The 25,100-nt window shown below is 37.1% G+C and overlaps 2 protein-coding genes and 1 pseudogene across 2 annotated transcripts; 1 reads left to right on the top strand and 2 right to left on the bottom strand.

Annotated features, from left to right (window-relative positions):
* LOC124634740 (acyl-CoA desaturase 1-like) lies at nucleotides 1–7,809 on the bottom strand. The gene is made up of 5 exons (XM_047170400.1): nucleotides 7,705–7,809; nucleotides 7,360–7,565; nucleotides 927–1,112; nucleotides 634–829; nucleotides 1–544 (listed from the first exon to the last, which is right to left on the bottom strand). Exons 2-5 carry the CDS (start codon nucleotides 7,557–7,559, stop codon nucleotides 317–319), a joined length of 810 nt encoding a protein of 269 aa, XP_047026356.1. The 5' UTR covers nucleotides 7,560–7,565; nucleotides 7,705–7,809; the 3' UTR covers nucleotides 1–316.
* Nucleotides 7,810–16,956: 9,147 nt separating this feature from the next.
* On the bottom strand, nucleotides 16,957–24,865 carry LOC124634735 (acyl-CoA Delta-9 desaturase-like). The gene is made up of 6 exons (XM_047170395.1): nucleotides 24,704–24,865; nucleotides 18,521–18,651; nucleotides 17,961–18,166; nucleotides 17,678–17,863; nucleotides 17,370–17,565; nucleotides 16,957–17,289 (listed from the first exon to the last, which is right to left on the bottom strand). The coding sequence occupies exons 3-6, from the start codon at nucleotides 18,158–18,160 to the stop codon at nucleotides 17,134–17,136; spliced, it is 738 nt and encodes a 245-aa protein (XP_047026351.1). The 5' UTR covers nucleotides 18,161–18,166; nucleotides 18,521–18,651; nucleotides 24,704–24,865; the 3' UTR covers nucleotides 16,957–17,133.
* On the top strand, nucleotides 20,274–24,522 carry LOC124634734 (annotated as a pseudogene).
* Nucleotides 24,866–25,100: the final 235 nt, after the last annotated feature.

Genomic DNA, 25,100 nt, shown 5'->3' with positions numbered 1-25,100 from the left:
TTCAGGTTTGAATATCTAATGTATATTTCATAAAGTACAAGTTATACAAATGTCTATTATAAAAATACAACTAATTATAATCTAAGTTATTATAATAAAGCAAGTTTAAATCTTCTTATTTGTAAAACAATACTCAGGTACACTATCCAATTCACGTAGAACTTGGGAATATCCTTCAAATTCAAAATTAGACTCGAACAACTTCTAGCCAATATTAATTGCTCATAATCACTTTAACATTTGACTCGGGAAATCCATCGGTCAGTACCGGCATTTCTGTATAAAAGGACACCCCATATAGACAATTAATAAAAGTCTAAGCGGTACTGGCACTTCTTCTTGATATCTTAAGTTTAAGGACATCTTTCTCATGAAAGAGAGGCAGTCCCTCAGGTTTGAGCACAGCGCTCGGGGGCTGGAGCGTGGAGTTGTAAGTGGGGTTGAGCGGGTGTAGCGGCCCCCACGCCGTCACCGCCTTGCGTGTCTCTTCGTCACCCAGCAAGTAGTGACTGCCGTCACCTGTCCTCGCTATTCTATTAAGTACCTGTAAGTCAACAAATAAATATAAGTTTGCATAGTTTTTATGTCACTGACTTAATCTAATGGAAAAGAGATTCACATAACACTACGTACCATTGCAGGTGAGGCGGTTTTTAAATCATATGCAAGCCCGATCATGTCAAGAAATTCGATAAAAGTGGCTGAATGGTTAATGAAGTAACTCAGTTCAGCAGCTTTGTAGTCCCAGGGGAAAGCGTGATGATAGTTGTGCCACCCCTCTCCTAATGTCACCACGGATACGAACCACGACTCCACTGGTTGCAGGTTCCTGAAGAAAAATAATAATATAAGAGAATAATTAGTATAAAATAGTGTCTCGTATTCTCATTTGAATTTAATCCATATTTTCAATAAAAGGTACTTACTTGTCATATGGTCTGGTCCCGTAAAGGTGAGCGATACTATTTACAAACCAAGTGCCGTGTAGTGAAAATACGTAGCGCAAGAAATAGCAAACGAGCAGTGAGTGCCACCAATGTTCTCCAAAGAAATACAAGGGCACATACATTGGTATAAATATTGCCAACAGAAGATATAAAGGATAGTAATATCTGAAACATAATATAAAAAATCAAAAAAATCAAAATCAAAAGTCATTTATTCAAAGTAGGCTGAAAATCAGCACTTTTTGAACGTCAAATCTACAAAAGACAGCCCCCAAAACGCCCGCCCTTCACCACTTCCTATGTGTTTTTGCTGGGAAGAAGAAGTGGTGGAACAAACTCCCCAGCAACACAATTCTGTCTGTATGGTTTGAAGAACCGTATACAAAAAAATAAATAAAAATATCACTCAAAATTATACACATAAATTTCTATAAAAAAAAAAAAAAAAACAAGTAAACATGTAATCATGTTAGCTAGTACACACCTTTCCCATACCTATTACTCAAGCAGCTACAAAGAAAAAAATGTCGGAAAAAAAAAGAGAGAACATAATGCCTCCATTCAGTGAAAATAGGATAGTTTTAGGGCGTACTCAGCGACATGCGAAACACGACGTGTTTTTATATATATAATATATAAAAAAAAAAAAACAAATTTACAACATAAACAGTGAAAACGGTGAACTAGGACTACTGTTCAAATCAAAAGTCATACACATTATATTACGAGTCAAGAAAATATGTAGTCAGCAAGACGACCTGGTACCACAAGCAGCACCCGTTCACGAGCATAACGCGAGGATCAGCCATCGCCCCCCTCGCACATTTTTGAGGGAGGGAGGCAACCCGACCACCGACGCTACCGCAAGCAATACCGTCTAAGGGAGCATGACCACTTGCAACCACATAACAAGAAAACAGTTAATACTAATAGTTTTACAGTCGCTAGTAAACCATTTACAAAATTGCGAAACAACTCATCGTGAAAACAGTACGATGGTGATAATCTGTCTGTATACATACAAAATGGAAAATGTCACGTATAAAATAAAAGTAAATCACATCAACTATCAATGATAACTCTTGAAGCTGTCCGGTGTTTAACATGAGGACCAACTACTCTTATCGTTTATGTAATCATTTACAGTATAGTAGGCTTTCTTCGACAGAATAGATTTGACTTGGACTTTAAATTTATCAAATGGCAATTCCAGTAACGACTGAGGAAGTTTATTATAAAATCGTATACCTAGCCCCTTAAATGTTCCATGCACCTTGTGAAGCCTGTGAATGGGTACGCACAGTTTATGCTTGTTCCTAGTGTTGATACTGTGGACATCACTTTTCTTAGTGTAGAGATGAATATTCTGCCTAATATATAGTATGTTAGCAAGGATGAATTGAGATGCCACAGTAAGGATACCTATTTCTTTGAAAAGCTCCCTTAAGGAATGCTTGCTACCTAACTGATATATTGCACGAACGGCTCGTTTCTGTAGTACGAAAATGTTTTCGATATCTGCAGCTTTGCCCCACAGTAGAATACCATAGGACATAACGCAATGAAAGTAACTAAAATAGACTAGTCGAGCTGTGTCTACGTCAGTGAATTGTCTTACTTTTCTGACGGCGTAGGCAGCAGAACTAAGCCTTCCCGCGAGGCTAGATATATGCGAGCCCCACTGTAGCTTTGCATCAACTGTTATTCCCAGAAACACTGTTGACTTCACAGTTTCAAGAACTTCATTATTTAGGATAATATTAGGTCCTAAGTGTTTCACATTAGGCAAGGTGAACTTAACACATTTAGTTTTTTTAGCATTAAGAACTAAATTATTTGTTGTGAACCAGTGCGTAACTAAGGAGAGTGCACTATTCACTTCATCAAATTGCTCTCTATTCCTATCAACTTTGAAAATGAGAGATGTATCGTCTGCAAATAATACTATATCACATATATTTTTCAAATGGAACGGTAAATCATTTATATATACTAAGAATAAGAAAGGACCTAAAATAGAACCCTGCGGCACGCCTAATTGAACTGGTAGGCCTGAAGATTTGACACCGTTGATGTCTACGCATTGCAATCTATTATTTAAATATGATTCTATGACGTTCAAAGCTCCGTTTTGAACGCCGTAATAACGTAACTTGCGTAAAAGTGTGTCATGTTGAACGCAATCAAAAGCTTTGGAGAGGTCGCAAAAGACTCCTATTGCGTTTTGAGAGTTTTCCCATGCATTAAAAATATGTTTTAAAAGAGCAACACCAGCATCAGTGGTCGAACGACCTCGAGTAAAGCCATATTGTTCACTATGGAGGAGGCAATTTACATTAAAATAACTGAGCAACTGCTTGAGTATTAACTTTTCAAATATTTTACTAAACGCAGGTAGAATTGAAATTGGTCTAAAATTACCAATATCCGACTTGGTTCCTGATTTAAACAAGGGAACGACTTTACTTTGTTTCATGAGGTCGGGAAATACACCAGCATCAACGCATTTATTGAATGTGACAGCTAGATAAGGGGCAACAATGTCAATTATATGACTTAAAAGTTTAATGGAAATACCCCAGTAATCACCGGTGTTTTTTGCCTTGAGAGTTTTGAAGACATTGATGACGTCTTGCGGCGTTACATGCTCAAACTTGAATAAGAAGTCACACTTGGGTACACAACTACGCAAAAGCTTCTCAGCATCAGTCGAAGAAGAATTTAAGGAGCGAGTTGTAGCTATGGGTATATCGGCAAAGAACTCGTTAAAGGCTTTTGCTACGTCGTCCGCATGACTAACAAGTTTGTTATCGATTAAGATCTCCAACTTCTTTTCATGCCTGACCGATTTACCAGTTTCGTTATTTATTATTTTCCATGTAGTTTTAATTTTGTTATTTGACTTTTTAATTGTATCGCTTAAGAATTTAGATTTTGCGATATTACAAACCTTTTTAAATAATTTAGAATATTGTTTAACATAACTAACAAATGCATCATCAAATTGATACGTTTTTATTTCATACAGCTCATACAGCCTCGCTCTACTTTTATAAATACCTGTGGTGGCCCATTGATTAAAGTTGGCCGAGGTACTTTTAATTTCCAAAGTTTTGGTTTTAAATGTGGAATCAAATTCTTTCTGAACAATACCGAAAAGTGATCCATAGATGGCATTAGGATCCTCGTTGTTAATAATGTTGGGTTTAATTTTTTTAACTATATTACATTTAAATCTGTTACAACGACTAGCTGAATGGGGCCTGCATTCAATTTTAAGTGGACTCGTATGAATTACCATGGGAAAACTCACTTTTTGGCCACAGTGGTCGGACGTGAGGTCGTTAAAGACTAAAGTATTATTTGATTCAACAGAATCGGTAAATACATTATCGAGGCAAGTAGAAGAAGACTCCGTTATTCTCGTTGGTTCATAAAATAAATTCACTAAATTGAAAGACTTAAATAAGTTCAAAATTCTAGTAGTTAATGGAGAAGCCTCCAAGATATTAACATTGAAATCACCACATATAATTTTACATTTCTGACTTGATTTTAATTTATTAAGTGAATCTTCAATTACCGATTCAAATATACTGAAATCTCCCTGAGGGGGGCGGTAAACGCAGATTATAATATAACGCTCAAGTTCCACACAGGACAACTCTATAGTGCGCTCGATAGAAAGTTTAACTATATCCGGGCGTTGTTTACATTTTAAATTATTTGAAACTAGAATCAAGGAACCGCCTCGAATAGCCTTACTTCTTACAAACGCACTTTGTATTGTGTAATAGTTATCATTAATAAACAGTAATTCATGCTCTTTTAACCAATGTTCGGTTAAACACAAAACATGAACATTATGGGTCTCCATAACTAAACTTAACTCTAACTCCTTGCCAGATAAGCCCTGCATGTTTTGATGTACAACATTCAAAACATTTGACTCACCTGTTGTCGTGCCTAATAGTTTAAACTAGTAGGCGTATCAATAGTAATGTTAGTAGTATTACTAACAATATCCGAAGATACATGACAAGTACCTGTGTCAGTGTGTATATTATATGCTAAAAGATTAGCAATATGTCGTTTACAGCTAGGTGGCAAATACATAGAATGTTCAGTTAGTTTAAATCTATTGTCGAATTGATTAACATCAAAAACTGAAATAGATTCAAGACGATTAATCCTATTGTACATTAACATATTTAGGTCGAAAATGTGCCTATTTTGTTCCTCAGTCAAACTGTAAGAGTAAGGTAAGGCACCTATTATGAATTTACATTTATTTATTTCACTTAAATGTAGAAGAAGACTAACGCATTCTATAATATCTTTTTTTGTAACATTAAAGCTATCTCCATAAAGTAATATTATAGTAGAATAGGGGATTAGCTTTGTCAATTTAATAGTATTTATTAAGTGGCTAAAACTGGCACCAGGTAAACAATTGTTAATTACACATTGTTGCGAACACTGATTAAATATACTACCTAATCCTTGACCAAATTTGTCTGAAAAAATGTATGTAACACTTTTATTTATAACTGTAACAGAATCAGAATTATGGGTAACAGCCACTTGAGTCACCTGTGGTGCAGGGGTAACAGACTGGGGCTCAGGTGTCGGGGAGCAAGTACAACTACAGGAAAGGTTATTTGTCAATGACTCATACCTCTCTGCATTGCACCTCACTATGTCTGCCAACTCACAGGCCTCCTGCATGCGCACACTCAAATCCTGTTGTGAAGCTTCATATTTGTGGAAAATATCCCTAAGACACATTTCTTTAACATGAAGCTCCTCCTGTAAGCGCTGTATTTCAGTGTCATGAAATGACCTACATACGTCCAATTCTGATTGACAAAGTCCTAAATCACTAATTAAACTAATGTTCTTTTTTCTAAGGAAATTATTTGATTTATACACTTTTTGTTTCTTTAAAGATTTTCTAATTTTACCTATTATTCTATTTAGTTTTAAATATTTTTTTATTTTATTATGTGATGTAAATGTTCTACTTTTAATTAAAGTGTCATTGGTCAAGTCAATTGTTACAACTGGCTCATTACAAGAGGGTCCGGACAAACTACCAACTAACTCATTGAAAAGACTGCAGGTGTTCGCAGACTGTTCACTGGATTGAGCAGCTTCCAACTGTGTGATGGTGTTGTGGGCCTTGCTTAGCTCAATTTCCAGTTCTGAGATCCGCCTTAATGCCAGTTCATGTGTGTCATTACATTCTTGAAAATTTGACACAAGTTGACGGAGGTGACTATGTTGATCAAGTATGTCCATATGCTGGATATGTAATTCTGCCAGTTGGTTCTTAAGGTCAGTGTTCTTGTCTACTATACGTTTGACTTCTACCTCACTATCATCCCTCTCCTGCAACAGCTGATTGCACAGGTTTGTTTTGGATTCAAGTTCCTTAAGTGCAGCCCTCAACTTTCCATCCAAGAGTGCAGCACTGCGGGTCATCATGATGGTAAGTTAACCCAAAGGCACCCTGGAATGTTAGAAGAGACAGCTAAGTGAAGGAAGAAGGAGAAAGTTAAGAAAGTTAAGACTCTAAGTAACTTGGGAAATAGGGGAAACTATTTATTGAAATTAGTATCTGTTGTACATTATTAAGAATATTTAAATTAATTAAGTTAAGTTCTGGAAATACCTATAGTTTGAATTATAAGAATAAGAATTTTGGGAAATGTATGTATAATGAAATGTAAGAAAAATTTTAAGATAGAAAATAAAAAAAATATGTTGAGGGTATAATTTTTTTCTTTGTGATTTGAAAAAAATAATTAATTTTAATTGTAGAATAACAGACACTTTAGGTAGGCAACTGTGATATTATAGGCTAAGTTATCGTACACTGAGCTGTTATATAGGTTTCTCAGTTACTGTTGCTTCAATCAGCTGTTAAAAATAAACTTTTTACTTTACAACAAAGCGGGCTATTATGCTATTGCTTACACCGCTGAAGACTTGTATAATAAGAAATCTGCGTCTGGAAGCAGGTATCGGACTAGATTAGACTATATTATAGTGAAAATATTGAATACTCCCCGGGTTTCAATGTTGGTTTCAAATCCATCCGTTGGGATGACAGCCGGTTCCTTTATTGTTGATTTCATGCACAATCTCGCAACGAAATCACTCACAAACGCGTGTACTTATATCTATTCACAATATCTATCGAATTTAAGGCAATTTACTATATTAAAAGCACAAAATATATTAAAATTTAATTTTAAAACTAGCACATATTATTTTGACAACTGGCTGCCAGTGTTGCCAGTCCCCCCCGTATAGATAGTCAAAGGTTTTCTTAATAGTCACATTATTGAGAAAACTCTAGAGACTTCGCAGGTACATAAAGAGAGGGCAATTTAATGTAGGTAGTTACTTCTTTTGGAACATGACCATCCAGTCCGATTGCATATCACTCATGTCAATCCTCCGTCCGAGTTCGATGACATAGGGATGCTTCTTGTGCATGAGCCAGCCCATGTGACAGAAGAAAAAGCCGCGCTTGGAGTTGTGCGGGTCTCCGTCAGTGTCCGAGTAGCGGTGATGCAGCCGGTGATCACGACACCATATGAACATGCAGTTCTATAAAATGGAATAGTACCTTGTGGTTCTGCACTGCAATTATGAGTTATAACCTAACTATATCACAGTAAATATAATTTACTGATAATAACTCTGGCTTAATTACCCATTTTAACATATAACCACGTGTTCATGTTACCTGTCCAGCTAAAGTCTGCAGAGTGAGCAGTATAGCTCTGCAGAGTGGAGTTGCTTTGAATGTTCGGTGAGTGAAGTATCTGTGAGCTCCAGTTGTAATGCCTTCTGCTCCCAAGTATGTTACAAAAACAGCTGAAAATAATTAGATAATTAGTGGTATTTACATCACCATTATTTGTCTGGCCTTTCCCCAATTATGTTGGAGTCTGCTCGCAGTTTCAGTGCATGTAGTTGAGTAGCAGTAATTTTTTTTGGAGTGACCGACTATCTGACCTCTACAACTCATAACTAGAGAACTTGACATCCGTTCTCAGGATTTCTGGCTTTTGGCTACCCGTAACTACCACCAAAGATGTTCTAATGACAGCTGGTAATGTAACTTGCTTTCCGAAGCACAACAATCACATGTGTTTACTAATGTGCAAAAAATACATAAATTGTGTGCTTTACTCACTCCAAATGAAGGTGTTAATTCCGATTCCTCCAGTCACCAATATGAGCAAACCCCATAGTGCAAGCACGTGCAATATGACAAATCCTATCACATTCTGCCACACAACTGTGTGCTTGTACGAGTAATCGGTCCCTATATTCTTGGCTAAGATTACTCCTTGTTGTTGATTATCCTTAGACAGGAAACTCTTCAGTTTATGAATAGTTTCCGTCATTTTTTAAATCTTCACAATTTTTAATTTTGTTTTGGAGCTCAGGATGCAGCTCACTATCTCGATCCCGACCCAGTCACTATTGACACTCATACGAAATCACAAACCAATTTAAGTAAAATGCATTAAGGCCTATTGTTCCGTGATAAAGAATTAATTTATATGTGGTGTTGTGTAATTGACAGAACTTGAACTTTCTCACTTGTATGTTAATTAATTACCAAGACTTTTGACATTGCTCATTGAATGATTTGATTTTTATTGAGCCACTCGCCTGCAGATAACTTTTAAATGATTTATTTGAATTGAAGAACACACCGTTACTAGATTAATTGTTAGGATTTCAGTTCACCAAGTTTGAGGAATGGCCTGAAAAGATGAAACAGCATCTGTTCTATTCATTAAACAACCTACAACCGGCAAAGTTTGGGTCGATCTCGCATATGAAGATCTTAGTGCCATTATTTATAAAACGGCCAAAATTCACGTTTTTTGTATAGAAGTGACCGCCTTTCTGACCTCAAACTCAACATTTTTTATTTCATGTAGGCCTATGAAAGCTCTTTCGAAACGTCAAAGTTAGTTGCACGGTTCCAAAGAGTTGTTCTCACGGAGAAGAACCGGCAAGAAACTCCATGGACACTCTTTTAACAGAAAATAAAATTAATTACATATTTCATACAGTGAAAGGAATTGTATAACATTCTCAGGAATGTTATACAATTCAAATTGAGCTAAAAATATATTAAAAAATTATACAAAATAAATTTAAAGCAATCGTTATTAGAAAAATAATTAATACAATTCAAAGAAAAAATATATTGGGTAACTAAGTTCTTAATCAGATATTGCAACTTACGCTCCGCTTGGCTGGTCTGGACGGAGGCACTCCGGTGCCCGTGGTCGCCGGGAAAAAAACATGTGCAGAGAAAAAGAAAAAACAATATTAATTTAACGCCAGGCATCACTGTCATCAATGTAATCCTGAATTTTATAATACGCCTAATTTTATAATACATATAATATTATAACTTTTTATACTTAAGTGAAATCAAGGATACATTTAGGTAGCTTGTTATAAAAACGTACACAATTTCCTAAGAACGACTTATTTGTTTTTGTTAGCCTAAACTTGGGAGGTTTAACAAACATAATATTTTCGAAAATGTACAAGGAAGGTAATGTAGTTAAGGTACAGTGTATTAATTTCCTTAAAAATTCTCTAAGAGATTCACGAGAACCCATGCCATAGATCGCTCGGATCGCCCTTTTTCGCAAAATAAAAATTGATTGAACATCAGCCGCTGCCCCCCATAGCAATATGACATCAAGCTTTAGAAAGTTAGCAGCTATATATATAGGCCGTATAGATCAGTTGTCTTATTTTTCTGACTACAAAGGCAGCAGCACCAAGTCGCCCTGATAGGGAGGATATATGGACACCCCATTGCAATTTACTGTCAATGGTAATGCCGAGAAATACTTCTTCTTTCTCCTGCCCTGTTCCCAATTTTACTTGGGGTCGGCGCAATATGTCATTCTCTTCTATTTTCCCCTGTCACTCGTCATACTGACACTCACTCCCTTCCTATTCATGTCATATTTCAGGAAATCCATCCATCTTTTCTTAGGTCTTCCTCTTCCTCTCCACCCATCTACATTCATACTTAGCACACACTTTGTTGCATGCGTATCATCCCTCCTCATTACATGCCCATACCATGACAATCTTCTACTCCTCATCTTTTCTGTAACTGGCACTACTCTCAGACTTCCTCTAATGTAATCATTCATCACTTTATCCATTCTTGTAACACCACACATCCATCTCACATTCTCATTTCTGCTACATGCACTCTCTTCTCATCCCTCTTTTTCAATGCCCAACACTCCGATCAGAAATACTGTACTGTTAATTAACTCTAATTTGCTCTTATCAAGCATTATATTAGTTTTAACCGCGGTGACGTTAAGCAAACAGAACTTAAGACATTCAGTCTTAGAAGCGATCCTCAATCCAGTTACCTGGCCAACCCAATACCCAATACCTCAAGACTAGTTAGTCTGGCTTCTGACTATCCTACTGAAACTGGAACATTCCTTTCAAACATGTTACGTCTATTATAATACCAATTGTATAAATCAGTCAGTTATATAAAGTAGTATACAAAAATGAAAATTCTGCTAATGACAAGAAATCATTATTCATCATAATTATGTTAAATAAATGGGTATCGTTTCGTCAACCAATGAAAAACTAAGAACGTCATTAGGTATTTTTCTGTCTTTTAAATATTCAATTTCCACCAGATGCCATTTAATTGCTTACGAGTCTAGTTATGTGAAAATGTAACAACAGTTGGATATAGACAGTGGCTAGGTAGGCAAAGCAACAGGACATTTCTAATCCTGCATAATGAAAATACATGTAGGATTTAAATCGTGATGGCAATGTCTCACAATCAACAAGATCAGCAAGTACCCACGATAGCGAAGAACATAGGAACCTATTACTCGTACAAACACCAAATAGTGTGGAATTATGTGATAAGATTCATTATTTTACATTTATTTAACGCCACCATGTTTGATAGTGCGTCTGACTGGAGGAATTAGAATAAAAACTTTCATTTGGAGTGAGTAAAGCAACGATATTTTAATTTCTTATCCATTTTTTACATAGGCACACGTTTATTATTCAAACAATTAACATAAATATTTCCAGGTGGTTTTTTGATATACTTTATGGGGGAAGGCATTACTACTGTCGCCCATAGGCTCTTCACTAATCTGTATAAATAAAATCCTTTGCCCTGACTGACAGACGGTTCAACGCACAACCTGCACCACTGAACGATGAGACTTGAAAAGACAATGGACAAGTTGTATGGGATTTTGTACCCGCTCCAACAGAAACGTATGACCGTATCATTATAACGGTATTTACGTGAAGACATAAAAATATCTCTGTCATACCCAAATTCATTAAGGCGATTATCACACTGCCCCGCATGATGCAGCGTAGTGCGTGGATGCGTTTTTTTTCCGTTGTATGGAAATATCTCCGTTTGTATGGAAAACACGCATAGTCCAACACACTGAAAATGCATCCACGCGCGTTCATGCGGATCACGCACATACATGCGGAGAAACACGCACCCCCGCGCGTAGGTGCGGGGCGAGACGCAAGGTATGGCACACTGAATCCCGCAATGCCGCGCGTGATTTTGAATGGGCGTGACGTGTATATTTGAAAATGGAACTCGCTGTGCGTGAATTTACAAAACGCACCTACGCGCGTGAGTGCGTGAAAAACCCACACGATGATGCAGATCTGCACTCCCGCAGGAACGCGCGTAGGTGCGTCGACACGCAAGATGCAGCGTGATGCGGGGCAGTGTGAAGATCACCTTAGAGAGGAATATGTCGTCAGTGTAATAATTTTAAACTCCGTTAATATACATCTGACATTGTTTAGAGTACATTTTATTATATGGAGTCATACTACGAGTACATAATCGTAAACTGATTTGACAAAAGTTCAAACATTTTACATGTAACTACTGTCTTTTTTCGAAGTTGGCTTTTTCGAAGTGCCTGTTATAAAAACACGTTAAGTAGATGAGACCCTGACCCTGACAATAAGCAATACTGTCTAAAGGGGTATGACGACTTGCAGATACAAAATAAGGAAATAGTTAAAACCAATAGATTCACAGTCTCTAGTAAACTATTTACAAAATTGATTATTCAACTGAACGCGCGTGTGTCCAGTTGGTGAGACTGACAATTTGGACCACATATCAATTCGTCAACTGAACTGAAACACTGGACCGTTCGCATTTTAACCATTTAAAGTACAGTCAAACACATTAATGCTCGGGTGTCATAAACATACAAGTACTAGGGAATCATAACTGAATTGGAACTAGATACATAAGCGGCTTACCTTATGTAAATAAATATTAAAAGTAAATATCGACAGACATTTTCTAATTGTATGCATTATAAAGAAGAAATATATCATTCATGATCAGAACAGTCACCGACACTTAACGAATACGACATTTTCTTTATGTGGACTCCAAGTTTGTGACAACAGTAATTTAACTTCTTCTGAAACTTGATGTTTAAATTGTTTTATTTTAGGTCTAAAACAGAACGATAGAACATCAGATGAAACCAACACAATAGTCTATTGTTTTCATAAATGATACCTTCATTTGTCGCTAGTCGGCTAATCTTTCTTGAGCGGAAAAACCGAAAATGCTTAAAGTATTTGAACACGCTTCAAATGCCTCTTCTGTCAATTTTCCGATAGGGTTGAAGTTGTTGTGCTCTATAATGTCAGCACCTTGAATGAAGTCAATATGTACAGCATGTGCATGTCGTACCTTGAATAAAGCTCAACAAACTTTCATGGGTCAACGCAAGGTGTACGGTCGGTATTTGTGAGTTTATTTGCGCTAATTGCGCCTTTGTTAGATTACGAAATTAAATAACAATAGGACCGTTCAAAGGAGTAATTTAAAATCCATTTATTCTTCGAAATGTAGATTAAGTGAATATATTTTTTTTTTGTGTGTGTAGCATTGTACTTAGTATCGTTTTATGAAATCTGTGACACGGAACACCTATCACACTCAGTAAAAAATAACCTGAAATCATTATATGATCACGAAACAGCAACAAAGACTATAATGTATTCCTGTGCCTATTTCCTTGTACTTATTTCGATAAGTATTTTAGGTGAAAACTAAACATAATATTGGAATACGTACTTACTAGATAAGATGTAAGTGTCATTTAAGTGCGTAAATATGAAGGATGAAAAATGAAAGCATTTTTGTTTAACCCATAACTTTTTAACGGGACTGTCCCTGACTTTTTAACGGTAGGTCCGAAAACCAACCCCTGAAAGTTTCACTTTGACGCAATAGGAACGAAAGGTTTTATGAGGAAAAAAACCATTTCAATACATTGAAATTGAACAAAGCCGTTTATTAAAATGCCCAAATCCAATATGTTAACGGAAATGTATGTAATCCGTCATTGTATGCAATTAATAGGAAATCTTTGTAATTCCTAAAACCGCCTGGAAATGTGTAAAATAAATTACATTAGACACATTTCCTAGGAAATCTAGGTTTTCACGCTCACCAGGCTCTCCGCGCCTATGCGGTTTTGAATTGCACTCCAGGGGCAAACAAGACTACGTGGTGTCCGTTTTGCAGCGATTCATTTTCGTCATTAACTTCAATTTTTAATACAACGTTTCTTAATACAATTTTATACAATGTCTAGGACATGTATACATTTCCAGGATATGCATGTATAAAATAATTATTGTAATAATATTTTATACATTTCCTACATAGCTTCGGAATTCTCTACATTTCCTGGGAGCTGTATACAATTCCTAGACTTCATACATTTCCAGTAACATATACACGGTGTTGATTTGCATTTGTGCCATATTTCAGGAGGACATAAAATACGTAAATAATCGATTGAAATTACAGTAGACGGGAAATAGCTAATACGCACTGCTTTTTTTGTCATTGTAATGTCGTAGTATTTCAGAAGTAATCCAATTTTATGAATGAAATTTATGAATAATCGTTGTGTATGCTTTGTGTTTGCGTTTGTGTGAGGGCGCAACACGGTTTTAAGGCCAGTAACAAACGCGCCAAGTTTAAATACGGCTAGATGACATTGAAGGAATTCCAAAAAAAAAAAAAACGTACCAATTTTTTTGTTGTTTTGGGTCGAGAATCATTAGCATAATTACGTCCTTGAATATGGCACGGATGCAAATCAACAGCTTGTATAATATTTATAATATAGCTACACCTTCACCCACGGTCGGTGAGCCCCATGCTAAGTCATTTATTAGCTTGTGGTATGGGTGCTAACACAACTGTTAAATTATAGTAGGGGAGGCCTAGAAGGGATTTTGGGATTTACTCAAGCGCGGCAGATTAGTATATAGGGAGGTACCTATTACCCCATTTAACACCTCCACCAAATATAAGCCCTGTATATGTAGCCGCGTGTCTAGAATAAAGGATCAGATTAGTAAAAAAAAAAATATCATCTGACATTCTCCAGCGCGTCAGATTAAGAGAGGGTAAGTTAGTTATATGCTTAAAAGTGTATATTCCACTAATCTGACAATTTGCGATTGACGATAAGAAGTAGGAAGGTTACAAACTTGTAAAAAAAAAACTTCATCTTGACTTTCTCGAGCGCGGCTAATTTTTTTTTATTTTGAAGGGAATAATTCAACGTTCACGAAAAATATATAATCTGACGATTCCCGTAAGCCGAAGTAAGGAAAATTAATCGATAAAGTTTAAAGCGTGCAGCTACGTGATGCCGGTATTCTCCACCAGGTTTCTATTCCTCTCTCTCTTTTTTCAATTCAATTCATTTGCAATAAGTGTTGGTACATTTTGGGTCTTAAATAATCTACACTAATATTATAAAGCTGAAGAGTTTTTTTGTTTGAACTCGCTAATCTCAGGAAGTCATACCTAGTATGCAGATATACTGTTTTTAACGAAGACGATTCATTTTATTGGCTACTTTCGTTAAATACGTGTTCCTTCCAGTTGCATTGCTTGTCTATCGTGATACCGAGAAATGCCATTTCGTATACTTCTTGTAATTTATGTCCTCTATAATTACTCTTTACTTATAGTCTTCTTTTTATACAGTCGTGGTGGCCTAGTCATCCGGTTAGACTGGAAGCCGACCCCAACATAGTTGGGAAAAAGGCTAGGCAGATGATGATGAGCCTTATTTTTTATCTATATGTATTAAATTGAATAAAATTAGTTTTTGTAAGATTTACGCGTAGATTATTTCCGTCAAGCCATGTTATTATAGATTCAATTGTATTGTTTATGTCACATGTATATTTATCAATGTCATTATAATTCAATGTAATTATTATAGAAATGTATGTAATGTATGAGCAGATTGGTACACTCCGCCAATAGCAATTTCATACATATCATTGGATAGGCCTTTTTATCTAGAACAACCTTTATTATGACAGCTTTGTTGAAATGTTTGTCCGTTCTGGGATATAGATCAAAAAGTGTGTAAAAGTTAAAACTAAATAATCTATTGATATCTCAAGTTTTAAAGGAATACCAAAGTGCTACATCGTGTGTGTCTTGTAAGTACTAAGTACTTGCTGTGCAGACATTGGTGTCCAAGATAAACTTAGACAGTAAATACAAACTTAGAAAAGTTGCATTGGTACTTGCCTGACCTGGAATCGAATCCACATACTTGAGAGGTTGGTTCTTTACTCACTAGGCCACAAGACTTAGATAATGATTATAACAAAATTAAAAAACAACGACATTGGTGTTAATTTTTCAAAGAAAATTAGGTTACAGTATTGATTACACTGGTCAACAAATTATTATTATTATTTTGGTGCAAAGGTGAAATATACAATTTCTTGTAGAATATTTGATACGTAATCGAAGTCCAGAACATAAAGTTGCACTAGCACGTAGGGATTTAGAGATATACCCCTCCTAAAGTACCAAAAACGCGTTTTTTTTATGATATTTGATGTAATTTTTTGGGGACAGCAGAATTTTCTAGTAATTTCTAACTAAAGCATTATATAGTACTACTTTCTCCGCATTAACCCCATTTTAGTATATATTTTTGCAAGTTTTCTTTCTCAATATATACCATTTTAAATATAAAGTGGAGTTTTTTCATACTAACTGGCCAAATAAAATATAGGGAAGATCGAACTATCGTAGCTGTATACATATTTCATGAAAATTTAAACTCTTAGCGTTCGAAATAAAAATGAATTTCAATCGGGAAGAGTAGTACTATATAATGCTATAGATAGAAACTAAAAAACAATTTTGCTATCCTTCAAAAAAATCGTCAAATATCGGTAAAAAACGCGTTTTTGGTACTTTAGGAGGGGTATATCTCTAAATCCCTACGTGCTAGTGCAACTTTATGTTCTGGACTTCGATTACGTATCAAATAATCTATAAGAAATGATATATTTCACCTTTGCACCAAAAATGCTGTTGACCAGTGTTATTATTAGTTTTAAAAACTTTCCATTGTCAGATTAAGCGAGTCTCTCCAGATAATCGTCAGATTATAAGATGATTACGTTAAGGGTACATAAATGAACCATATATATCTTAATTTGACGCGCTCAAGTATTTCAAAATGGCGATTTTTTTTTGCAATTTTAAATAATGACCACGAGTTTAGGTCACGTCTAAATCGTCAGATTATTGCATAAGAGACTTCGTTTTGGTTCACTTAACACCCCTTTTGAAAATCTGTCGCGCTCGATAAAATTATTTTTTTTCCCATTTTTAACCCTTGCCTACGACCACCCCCACCATGGAAACAGTCATATTAATATACGTATGTTTAAAAAATGACGTACGACGTGCATGCTATTAATATCTGACGCGCTCGAGTATGTCCATGCAACTGTTTTTTTTACATTTTTGAAAGTTTATAGCCGCTCCACCCACCGATGAAAGTGTGTGTATGTCAGGACATTTTTTTCTTCTTATCATCTAAGCTTCGCAATCTAATAGGTCTCATTGACGCTCGAGTCACTCCCGGTTTAGCACTCTTGCCTCCCCTACTATTACATACATATTTTATACTTATAAATACACATTAATTTGTTTGCACACTCAAAATCTACCGAAAAAAAATAAATATTATTTTTTATTGAAAGGCGAGCGATTTTATCGGCCACCTTGCCGCCTTGGCGGCTTGAGTGTGGATTTGTAAGTGGGGTTGAGCGGATGCAGTGGCCCGCACGCCGTCACCGCCGCGCGCGACATTTCGTTGTCCAGCAAGTAGTGACTGCCGTCACCTGTCCTCACTATTCTATTTAATACCTGTAAGTCAACAATTATAAGTTTCCTTTTATATCAATGACTTATTCTTAAGGGAAAGAGACATTCGTTTCACAACTTACCATTTCAGGGGAAGCGGTTTTTAAATCGTATGCAAGCCCGATGTTTTCAAGAAATTTAATGAAAGTGGCTGAATGGTTAATGTAGTCACTCAGTTCTGCAGCCTTATAGTCCCAGGGGAAGGCGTGATGGTAATTGTGCCACCCCTCACCTAATGTCACTATAGATACGAACCACGACTCCACTGGTTGCAGGTTCCTCAACAAAAATAATGCAGAAAATAAGTTGTAAAACCAAAAATACCGAGTACAAAATAGTTAGTCGTAATCTTATTTGAATTGAATTTTTATTTTCAATAGTTTTTACTTACTTATCATATGGTCGGGTCCCATAAAGATGAGCAATACTGTTTACAAACCAAGTGCTGTGTAGTGAAAGTACGTAGCGCAAGAAATAGCAAACGAGCATCGAGTCCCACCAATGTTCTCCGAAGAAAAATACTGGTACATACGTCGGTATTAATATTGCTACTAGAAGATATAAAGGATAGTAGTACCTGAAACAAAATGTGTGTTCAGAAGTTTTCTCAGGACTCACATTATTAAGTAACTAGAGACTTCGCAGGTACATAAAAAGCAGGTATTATAATGTACTTCTTTTGGAACATGACCATCCAGTCAGCCTGCAAGTCACTCATGTCAATCCTCCGTCCGAGTTCAATGACATATGGATGCTTCTTGTGCATGAGCCAGCCCATATGACAGAAGAAGAAGCCGCGCTTGGAGTTGTGCGGGTCGCCGTCAGTGTCCGAGTAGCGGTGATGCAGCCGGTGATCACGACACCATATGAACATGCAGTTCTGTAAAATGAAATAGTACCTCTGTAGTTGGAGGCAAATCGCAGAATTAAAACATAGACAGCCTTACTACAAAAACATCTGTTGAACATTTGTCTAAAACAGTGTAACTGCAAAACGGACCTTATTTAAACGTCATAATCTGAAATTTTTTTAGGCAAGTGTTCAACAGACGTTTATAAGTTTTTGTGGCACGACTGTTAGAATTTAACTCGGAATTGCAGTGGAGAACCACAATAGTTCGGCGTTTTCACAGATAATATAATTGATTGTTTTTAGCCATCAAGCCGACTGCCATAATTACCATGTATAGGTATAATTAATCTATAGAAGTAAACAGCCATGTGTTCATGTTACCTGTCCAGCTAAAGTCTGCAGAGTGAGCAGTATAGCTCTGCAGAGTGGAGTTGCTTTGAATGTTCGGTGAGTGAAGTATCTGTGAGCTCCCGTTGTAATGCCTTCTGCTACGATGTATGCCACAAAAACAGCTGGAAATAATTAGATAATAAGTGATATTTATTATCATCATCACTTGTATGGCGCGTTCCCAACCATTTTGGGGTCTTCCAGTGGTTGCAGCTGAGTACGAGTATTTTCACATGGGGCGACCGCCTATCTGACCTCCGCCACTCAGTTGCCTAGGATACCTGACATTCCTTGGCAGAATTTCTCGCTTTTGGCAACCAATAACGACAAACGAAGATGGTCACCGCTGATGATTTAACTCGACTTTCGAAACACAATAATTCCATGTCTCGATTAATGTTTAGAAAAAACACTTTTCTAAATTGTGTGCTTTACTCACTCCAAATGTAGGTGTAAATTCCGATTCCTCCAGTCACCAATATGAGCAAACCCCATAGTGCAAGCACGTGCAATATGACAAATCCTATCACATTCTGCCACACAACTGTGTGCTTGTACGAGTAATCCGTCCCTATATTCTTTGCTAAGATTACTCCTTGTTGTTGATTATTTTTACATTGGAAACTTTCCGTCTTAGGACCAGTTTCCAACATTTTTAAATCTTCACTGTTTATATTTGTTAGAGCTCAAGATCATCACTATCCCGATGCACAGGCACTATTGATACTCATACTCAAAAATATAAACCAATTTAAATAAAATGCATTACCGCCTATTGTTTGTGATGAATAATTAGTTATATGAAGTGTTGTGTTATTGGACTTTCTCACTTGTATGTTAATTAATTTGAATTATTGAAAACTGACTGGCAAAACTGCGAATTCGCATCGCATCGCAAATATAAGCAAAATCGCACGAATGCATCGCAAGAACGTCCGATGTGATTCCCATCACGCAATCTTGTGATATAAAGTCATACTTAGTGCCTCTTTTAAAAGACCTTTAGTCTGCTCTGAAACAGCTTGTTGTTTTTTAAAATCTTACTTTGTTTGGCTGTAAAACACAAAAAAAAATCCGGCTGTAAAACGAAAAACCATCATGGCTACACCCGGGCGGTTCTACCGTGGATGCCCGTTCTACAAAGCTGCCGCAGACCATCAAACTATACAGATTGCTGCTAGTCGGTCAATTAATTAATTAACTAACAACTAATTAATTTCATTTGAAGTTTTTAAGGAGGTGAGAAAATAGGAATGCAAAAAAATATTTAATTCTCAAAGTGGACTCAAAAAAAGATTGCCAGAAATTGCTTGAAAAATGATAAAATCGGGTGCGGAAAAAATACATCAACATCATCAGCATCAAAAGTCATGTTCACATGATTTATCTTTCCGTAGAATGAAGATCTAATATCAATTTCAAACGTATTGCTTCAGTTTTATTTCTCACCGAATCTACATCAAGTAGTAGTGTATAAAAATGTAAATTCGCTAATGGTAAGAAATCATTATTTATCATAATTATGTTAAATAAATGGGTATCGTTTCGTCAACCAGTGAAAAACTAATCAAGAACGTCATTAGGTATTTTTTTTTGTCTTTTAAATATTCAGTTTCCACGTATTGCTTACGAGTCTAGTTATGTGTGTGTGAACAACAGTTTGATAAAGACAGTGGCTAGGTAGCAAAGCAACAGGACACTTCTAATCCTGCTTAATGAAAATACATTTAGTATTTAAATCGTGATGGCAATGTCTCATAATCAACAAGATCAGCAAGTACCCACGATAGCGAGGAACATAGGAACCGATTACTCGTACAAACACCAAATAGTGTGGAAGAATGTGATAGGATTTATTATTTTACATTTATTTGCATTGTGGGGTTTTATAGTGCTTCTGACTGGAGGAATTGGAATAAAAACGTTCATTTGGAGTGAGTACAGCAACGATATTTCAATTTATTATCCATCTGTTATATACACGTTTATCATTCAAACAATTAATGTAAATACTTCCAGGTTGTTTTTTAGTGTACATTATGGGGGAAGGCGTTACTGCTGGTGCCCTAGGCTCTTCACTCATAGAACATACAAAGCTACTCCGCTTTGTAAAGCTCTCCTACTCGCCATGCACACTCTAGCAGGACAGGTAAATAGTTATTTGTACTTTAAAATTTATTTCAACTTAATATGTATAGTGATTCCCTTGAAACAACAAGAAATAGATAAGTATATCCTATCGACTGCAAATTCATTGCACAATGTTAAAATTACCTACATGTAATGTTCAAGCTACTCTACATATTATAGAACCCGACAATAAGTTAGGTTCTGTTTGACACCTGGACTTGGAATTATATTGCACCTTAAAGATACTTCTGAATTCTTCGCATAGAATTTCAATTAAAAAATCACAGCTTAATTTATTTATGGACTTGAACCCTCGAATTAGTAGATTTTGATTTGATTCTCTATTTATATGTTTTTTACCCACATTACATTGATAGAATTCGATGTTCATATGGTGTCGTGATCACCGGCTGCACCACCGCTACTCAGACACTGACGCTGACCCGCACAACTCCAAGCGCGGCTTCTTCTTCTGTCACATGGGCTGGCTCATGCACAAGAAGCATCCCTATGTCATCGAACTCGGCAGGACGATCGACATGAGTGACTTACAAGCGGATTGGATGGTCATGTTCCAAAAGAAGTATTTTTTTTTTATGTATCTGTAAAATCTTTAGGGTTTATCATGAACTCACAATTTTTTGTTGTTTGTACCCTTGATGAAATGTATTTGGTTTCAGGTACCTTGTTTATCCTTTATACCTTCTGCTGGCAATATTAATACCTATTTATGTACCGGTATATTTCTTCGGAGAACACTGGTGGAACTGGAACCTGCTCATTTGTTACTTCTTGCGTTACGTGTATTCACTCCACGGCACTTGGCTTGTGAACAGTGTGGCACATCTTTATGGGACTAGACCATATGACAAGTAAGTAAAACCATGCGCGTGTCCTGGACAGGCTCTACTCCGACATTGTGACCGCCCTTTAGGATGCGGCTGTGAAGAGTGGGAGAAGTGCGCGGGGGCGCGGTTGTGGGGCACACTTAGCGAGATGGAATAAACACATGGGAGAGGCTCAGGCGGGCAGGCTAAGATTTAATGAATGCCAAATTAATCAGAACCAGATACGGATGGATGCTCTCCCTGAACAATACTCAAAAGGTGACTTCTGTGGATTTTGGCGGAACACGACAAAAGTAAACTCTCGACCTGACCTGATAACAATGTATCTGATGATATACACACGTAAAAATGGCAGGTGGAGATTCGCCTCCTCACTTACCCAAAAAATCGCAACAAGAGGGCAACCGGTACATAAGCAGCTGAAGGTTGAGGATACCTACTAACCCTGCTCTAGAGACCTTACTCTAGACGGCCAATAAAGGCAAGCCAGAGGCGTTAGACCTATACCCCGTCATTACGGATTTCGGAAATTCTCAGATGTTCTGCGGGCTATTTTCATTTTTTTTTTGTATGTCTCTACCAGACCTCGGGACTACAGAATCCCGGATTTTTGGGAGGCGAACGTGGGGCCGAAGCCAACACGCTGAAGCCCTTTTGAGACAACTTTAATGAAATGGTGACACAAAGCCGACGATTATCCCTGTATACACTATAGAAATGTACCCAAGGACAATCCCCGGTTCTGTGCTAAACTATTGCTAACTGTGGATGAAAACTACTTGGGCTATTGTGATGGGATGCTAATGGACTAGGAATGGGGAAACTACGGGAACTATGGCACCTGCCGATGACAATGTATTAAATACATGTAAAAATGGCAGGTGGAGACTCGCCACCTCACTTACTGGGCCCCCGGGAATCAGTCGCTAAATCGCAACAAGGGGGCAACAGGTACATGAGGGGCTGAAGGGTGAGGATACCTCGGCGGACTTTAAACGCAGATCACGCGCTCCCTGTGGGTCCAGCATCACCGGCCCACTCGCCACTTACCACGAGGCACCTACCCTCCGAGTGGGCTATTAACCCTGCTCTAGCGACTCCACTCTGACCGGCCGATGAAGGCAAGCCAAGAGGCGGGAGACCTATCCCCCGTCATGCTTCACTCCGGCAAGCCGGAGATGGGGGACAGTATACTCTCCCTGGAGCACTCGGATATATAGCCCCGCGGGGTCGCTACTCCCCGTCATCCGCCTCAGATGCCCTGCGGGGCCTATTTTCATTATTATTGTGATTTTTATTAGATTTTTATTTTTCCTCCATTTTTGACTTTTTTAATTGTTTTTAAGTTTAAATTCTAATGTATTCAATGTGTTAAATCTATGCACATACTTAATATGAGTTCTATTGTTAATTGAAAGTTAAATGAATTTGAATTGAATTGAAAAGCTACTGAAGATATGTATTAAATCAGAATGACATTTTGAGTCAAATAACGTATTCGTATATCTATGCCCTTCTTGAAGGAATTCAACATATCTTTTTGCATTATTTTTGTTCAGGAACCTGCACCCAGTGGAGTCGTGGTTCGTTTCTGTGATTACATTTGGTGAGGGGTGGCACAACTACCATCACGCTTTCCCTTGGGACTACAAGGCTGCAGAACTGAGTAACTTCATTAACCATTCAGCCACTTTCATCGAATTTCTTGAAAAGATCGGGCTTGCATATGATTTGAAGACCGCTTCGCCTGAAATGGTTAGTTGTACCTATAAAGAATAATATATTAGATCATGTCAGTGATAGAAACAACTTTTTACAAAAAAATAAAACCGACTCCCAAAAACACTGAAAAGCAAAAAATCGGCCAAGTGCGAGTCAGACTCGCGCACGAAGGGTTCCGTACCATTATTTATAAAACGGTCAAAAAAATCACGTTTGTTGTATAAGAGCCCCTCAAAATATTTATTTAATTCTAGTATTCAGCATTTGTTGTTCAAAAATACATCATCTGTGAAAATTTCAGCTCTCTAACTATCACGGTTCATGTGATACAGCCTGGTGACAGACGGACGGACGGAGGAGCGAAAACAATAGGGTCCCGTTTTACCCTTTGGGGACGAAACTCTAAAAACTATTCTTAGGTGCATCGGCCTAGAAGTCAGTGTCTAATGGATGAACCTGAGTTTATATGCCACCGACTTCTAGACCGATGCACCTAAGAATAGTTTTATTGCTTTTCAGTGTTTTGGGAGTCGGTTTTATTTTTTTGTAAAAAGCTTTTGATATTGGAATGTTCTCATCATTACGAATAATGGAAGCCCAAACACGAGATAGTTTACGTATTTAGTTGTCGAGTTCCCTCGATCTTCTCTGGTCTCCATCATCAGGTCAGCTCCAAACCTTTACTGTTGCAAAGGTCTCGTCAATACGAATAATATAAGCCCAAACACGAGGCAGTTTACACATTCAGTTGTCGAGTTCCCTCGACCTTCTCTGGTCTCCATCATCAGGTCAGCTCCAAATCTTCACCATTGCATAGTGTTATAAGACATACGCCTTTTTACCCTACGTATGCGTACAATTTTCAAAAGTTTCTCAGGGTTTCCATCATTAGACCCTGACCTAACGATTATGGGACCACCTGGAAGGTAAACCCTATCAAACAAACAAAAAAGTTTGCAAATCGGTCCAGGCGTCTTCGAGTAATCGGTGAACAAAAAAGATCCCGATGAATTGAGAACCTCCTTCTTTTTGGGAAGTCGGTTAAAAAGTAAACATAATGTTCACTTACAGGTAGCTAATCGAATAGTGAGGACAGGTGACGGCAGTCACTACTTGCTGGGTGACGAAGAGACACGCAAGGCGGTGACGGCGTGGGGGCCGCTACACCCGCTCAACCCCACTTACAACTCCACGCTCAAACCACCCGAGGTCGAGCGCAAACCTTAAAATCTAGCAACTTTCTATAAAATTATGGAGTGGAGATATTAACCCTATGTCTAGTCAAAAATCTTTATGATGCCTTTAAATTCGAAATTTTATGTATATGTTTGAAACTTGGAAAATATGTATGAGTTTCTCCACAGTTTATTGCAAAACAGAATTCTTATCTCTTGTATAACTATTTTATCTAAATATGTAAATCAATTGCTAAGATATAGGTCTTGAATAAGTTTTATGATCATTGGTTCCTTACCTGTTTTTCTAGAAAACGGTACTGACACAAAGAACTATTAAGTTCACCGTAAGCAGAAGAGAACGATTGAAATTAAACTTGTACTAGATAAACACAAAACAACAGCTGATATTACGAGTACACACAATCATTAATCAAAGAGATCTGAATAACATCTATGTACCAACTCTTGTTCAATTAATAACAATAGAACAACCACTGATCAAGTTCAAGTTTGGGTCAAACTCGTGCTCAAATGTTTCACACCTAACGTCACCTGAATAAAGAAAAATATGTCAGGTAAAACTAATCTATACATATAATAAATCTGTAGAAAAGTAATTTTTGTACATTGAAGAAATTGACAAAAAAAATAGCCAGCATGTTAAAGGATAACTAACAGAACCCATTTCCATCA

Source organism: Helicoverpa zea, chromosome 11 (assembly GCF_022581195.2).
Source record: "Helicoverpa zea isolate HzStark_Cry1AcR chromosome 11, ilHelZeax1.1, whole genome shotgun sequence".
Lineage (NCBI taxonomy): Eukaryota > Metazoa > Arthropoda > Insecta > Lepidoptera > Noctuidae > Helicoverpa > Helicoverpa zea.
This window is presented reverse-complemented; position numbering and strand designations above follow the sequence as displayed.

Excerpts from the sequence above, each read along its gene's own strand:
- LOC124634740 (XM_047170400.1), bottom strand. The coding sequence starts at position 7,559 with ATGTTCATATGGTGTCGTGATCACCGGCTGCATCACCGCTACTCGGAC. Across the intron at positions 1,113-7,359 it reads ATGGTCATGTTCCAAAAGAA|ATATTACTATCCTTTATATC; the intron begins GTAACTACCTAC and ends ATTATGTTTCAG. Across the intron at positions 830-926 it reads GGGACCAGACCATATGACAA|GAACCTGCAACCAGTGGAGT; the intron begins GTAAGTACCTTT and ends ATTTTTCTTCAG.
- LOC124634735 (XM_047170395.1), bottom strand. The coding sequence starts at position 18,160 with ATGTTCATATGGTGTCGTGATCACCGGCTGCATCACCGCTACTCGGAC. Across the intron at positions 17,864-17,960 it reads ATGGTCATGTTCCAAAAGAA|GTACTACTATCCTTTATATC; the intron begins GTACATTATAAT and ends ATTTTGTTTCAG. Across the intron at positions 17,290-17,369 it reads AAACCGCTTCCCCTGAAATG|GTATTAAATAGAATAGTGAG; the intron begins GTAAGTTGTGAA and ends GTTGACTTACAG.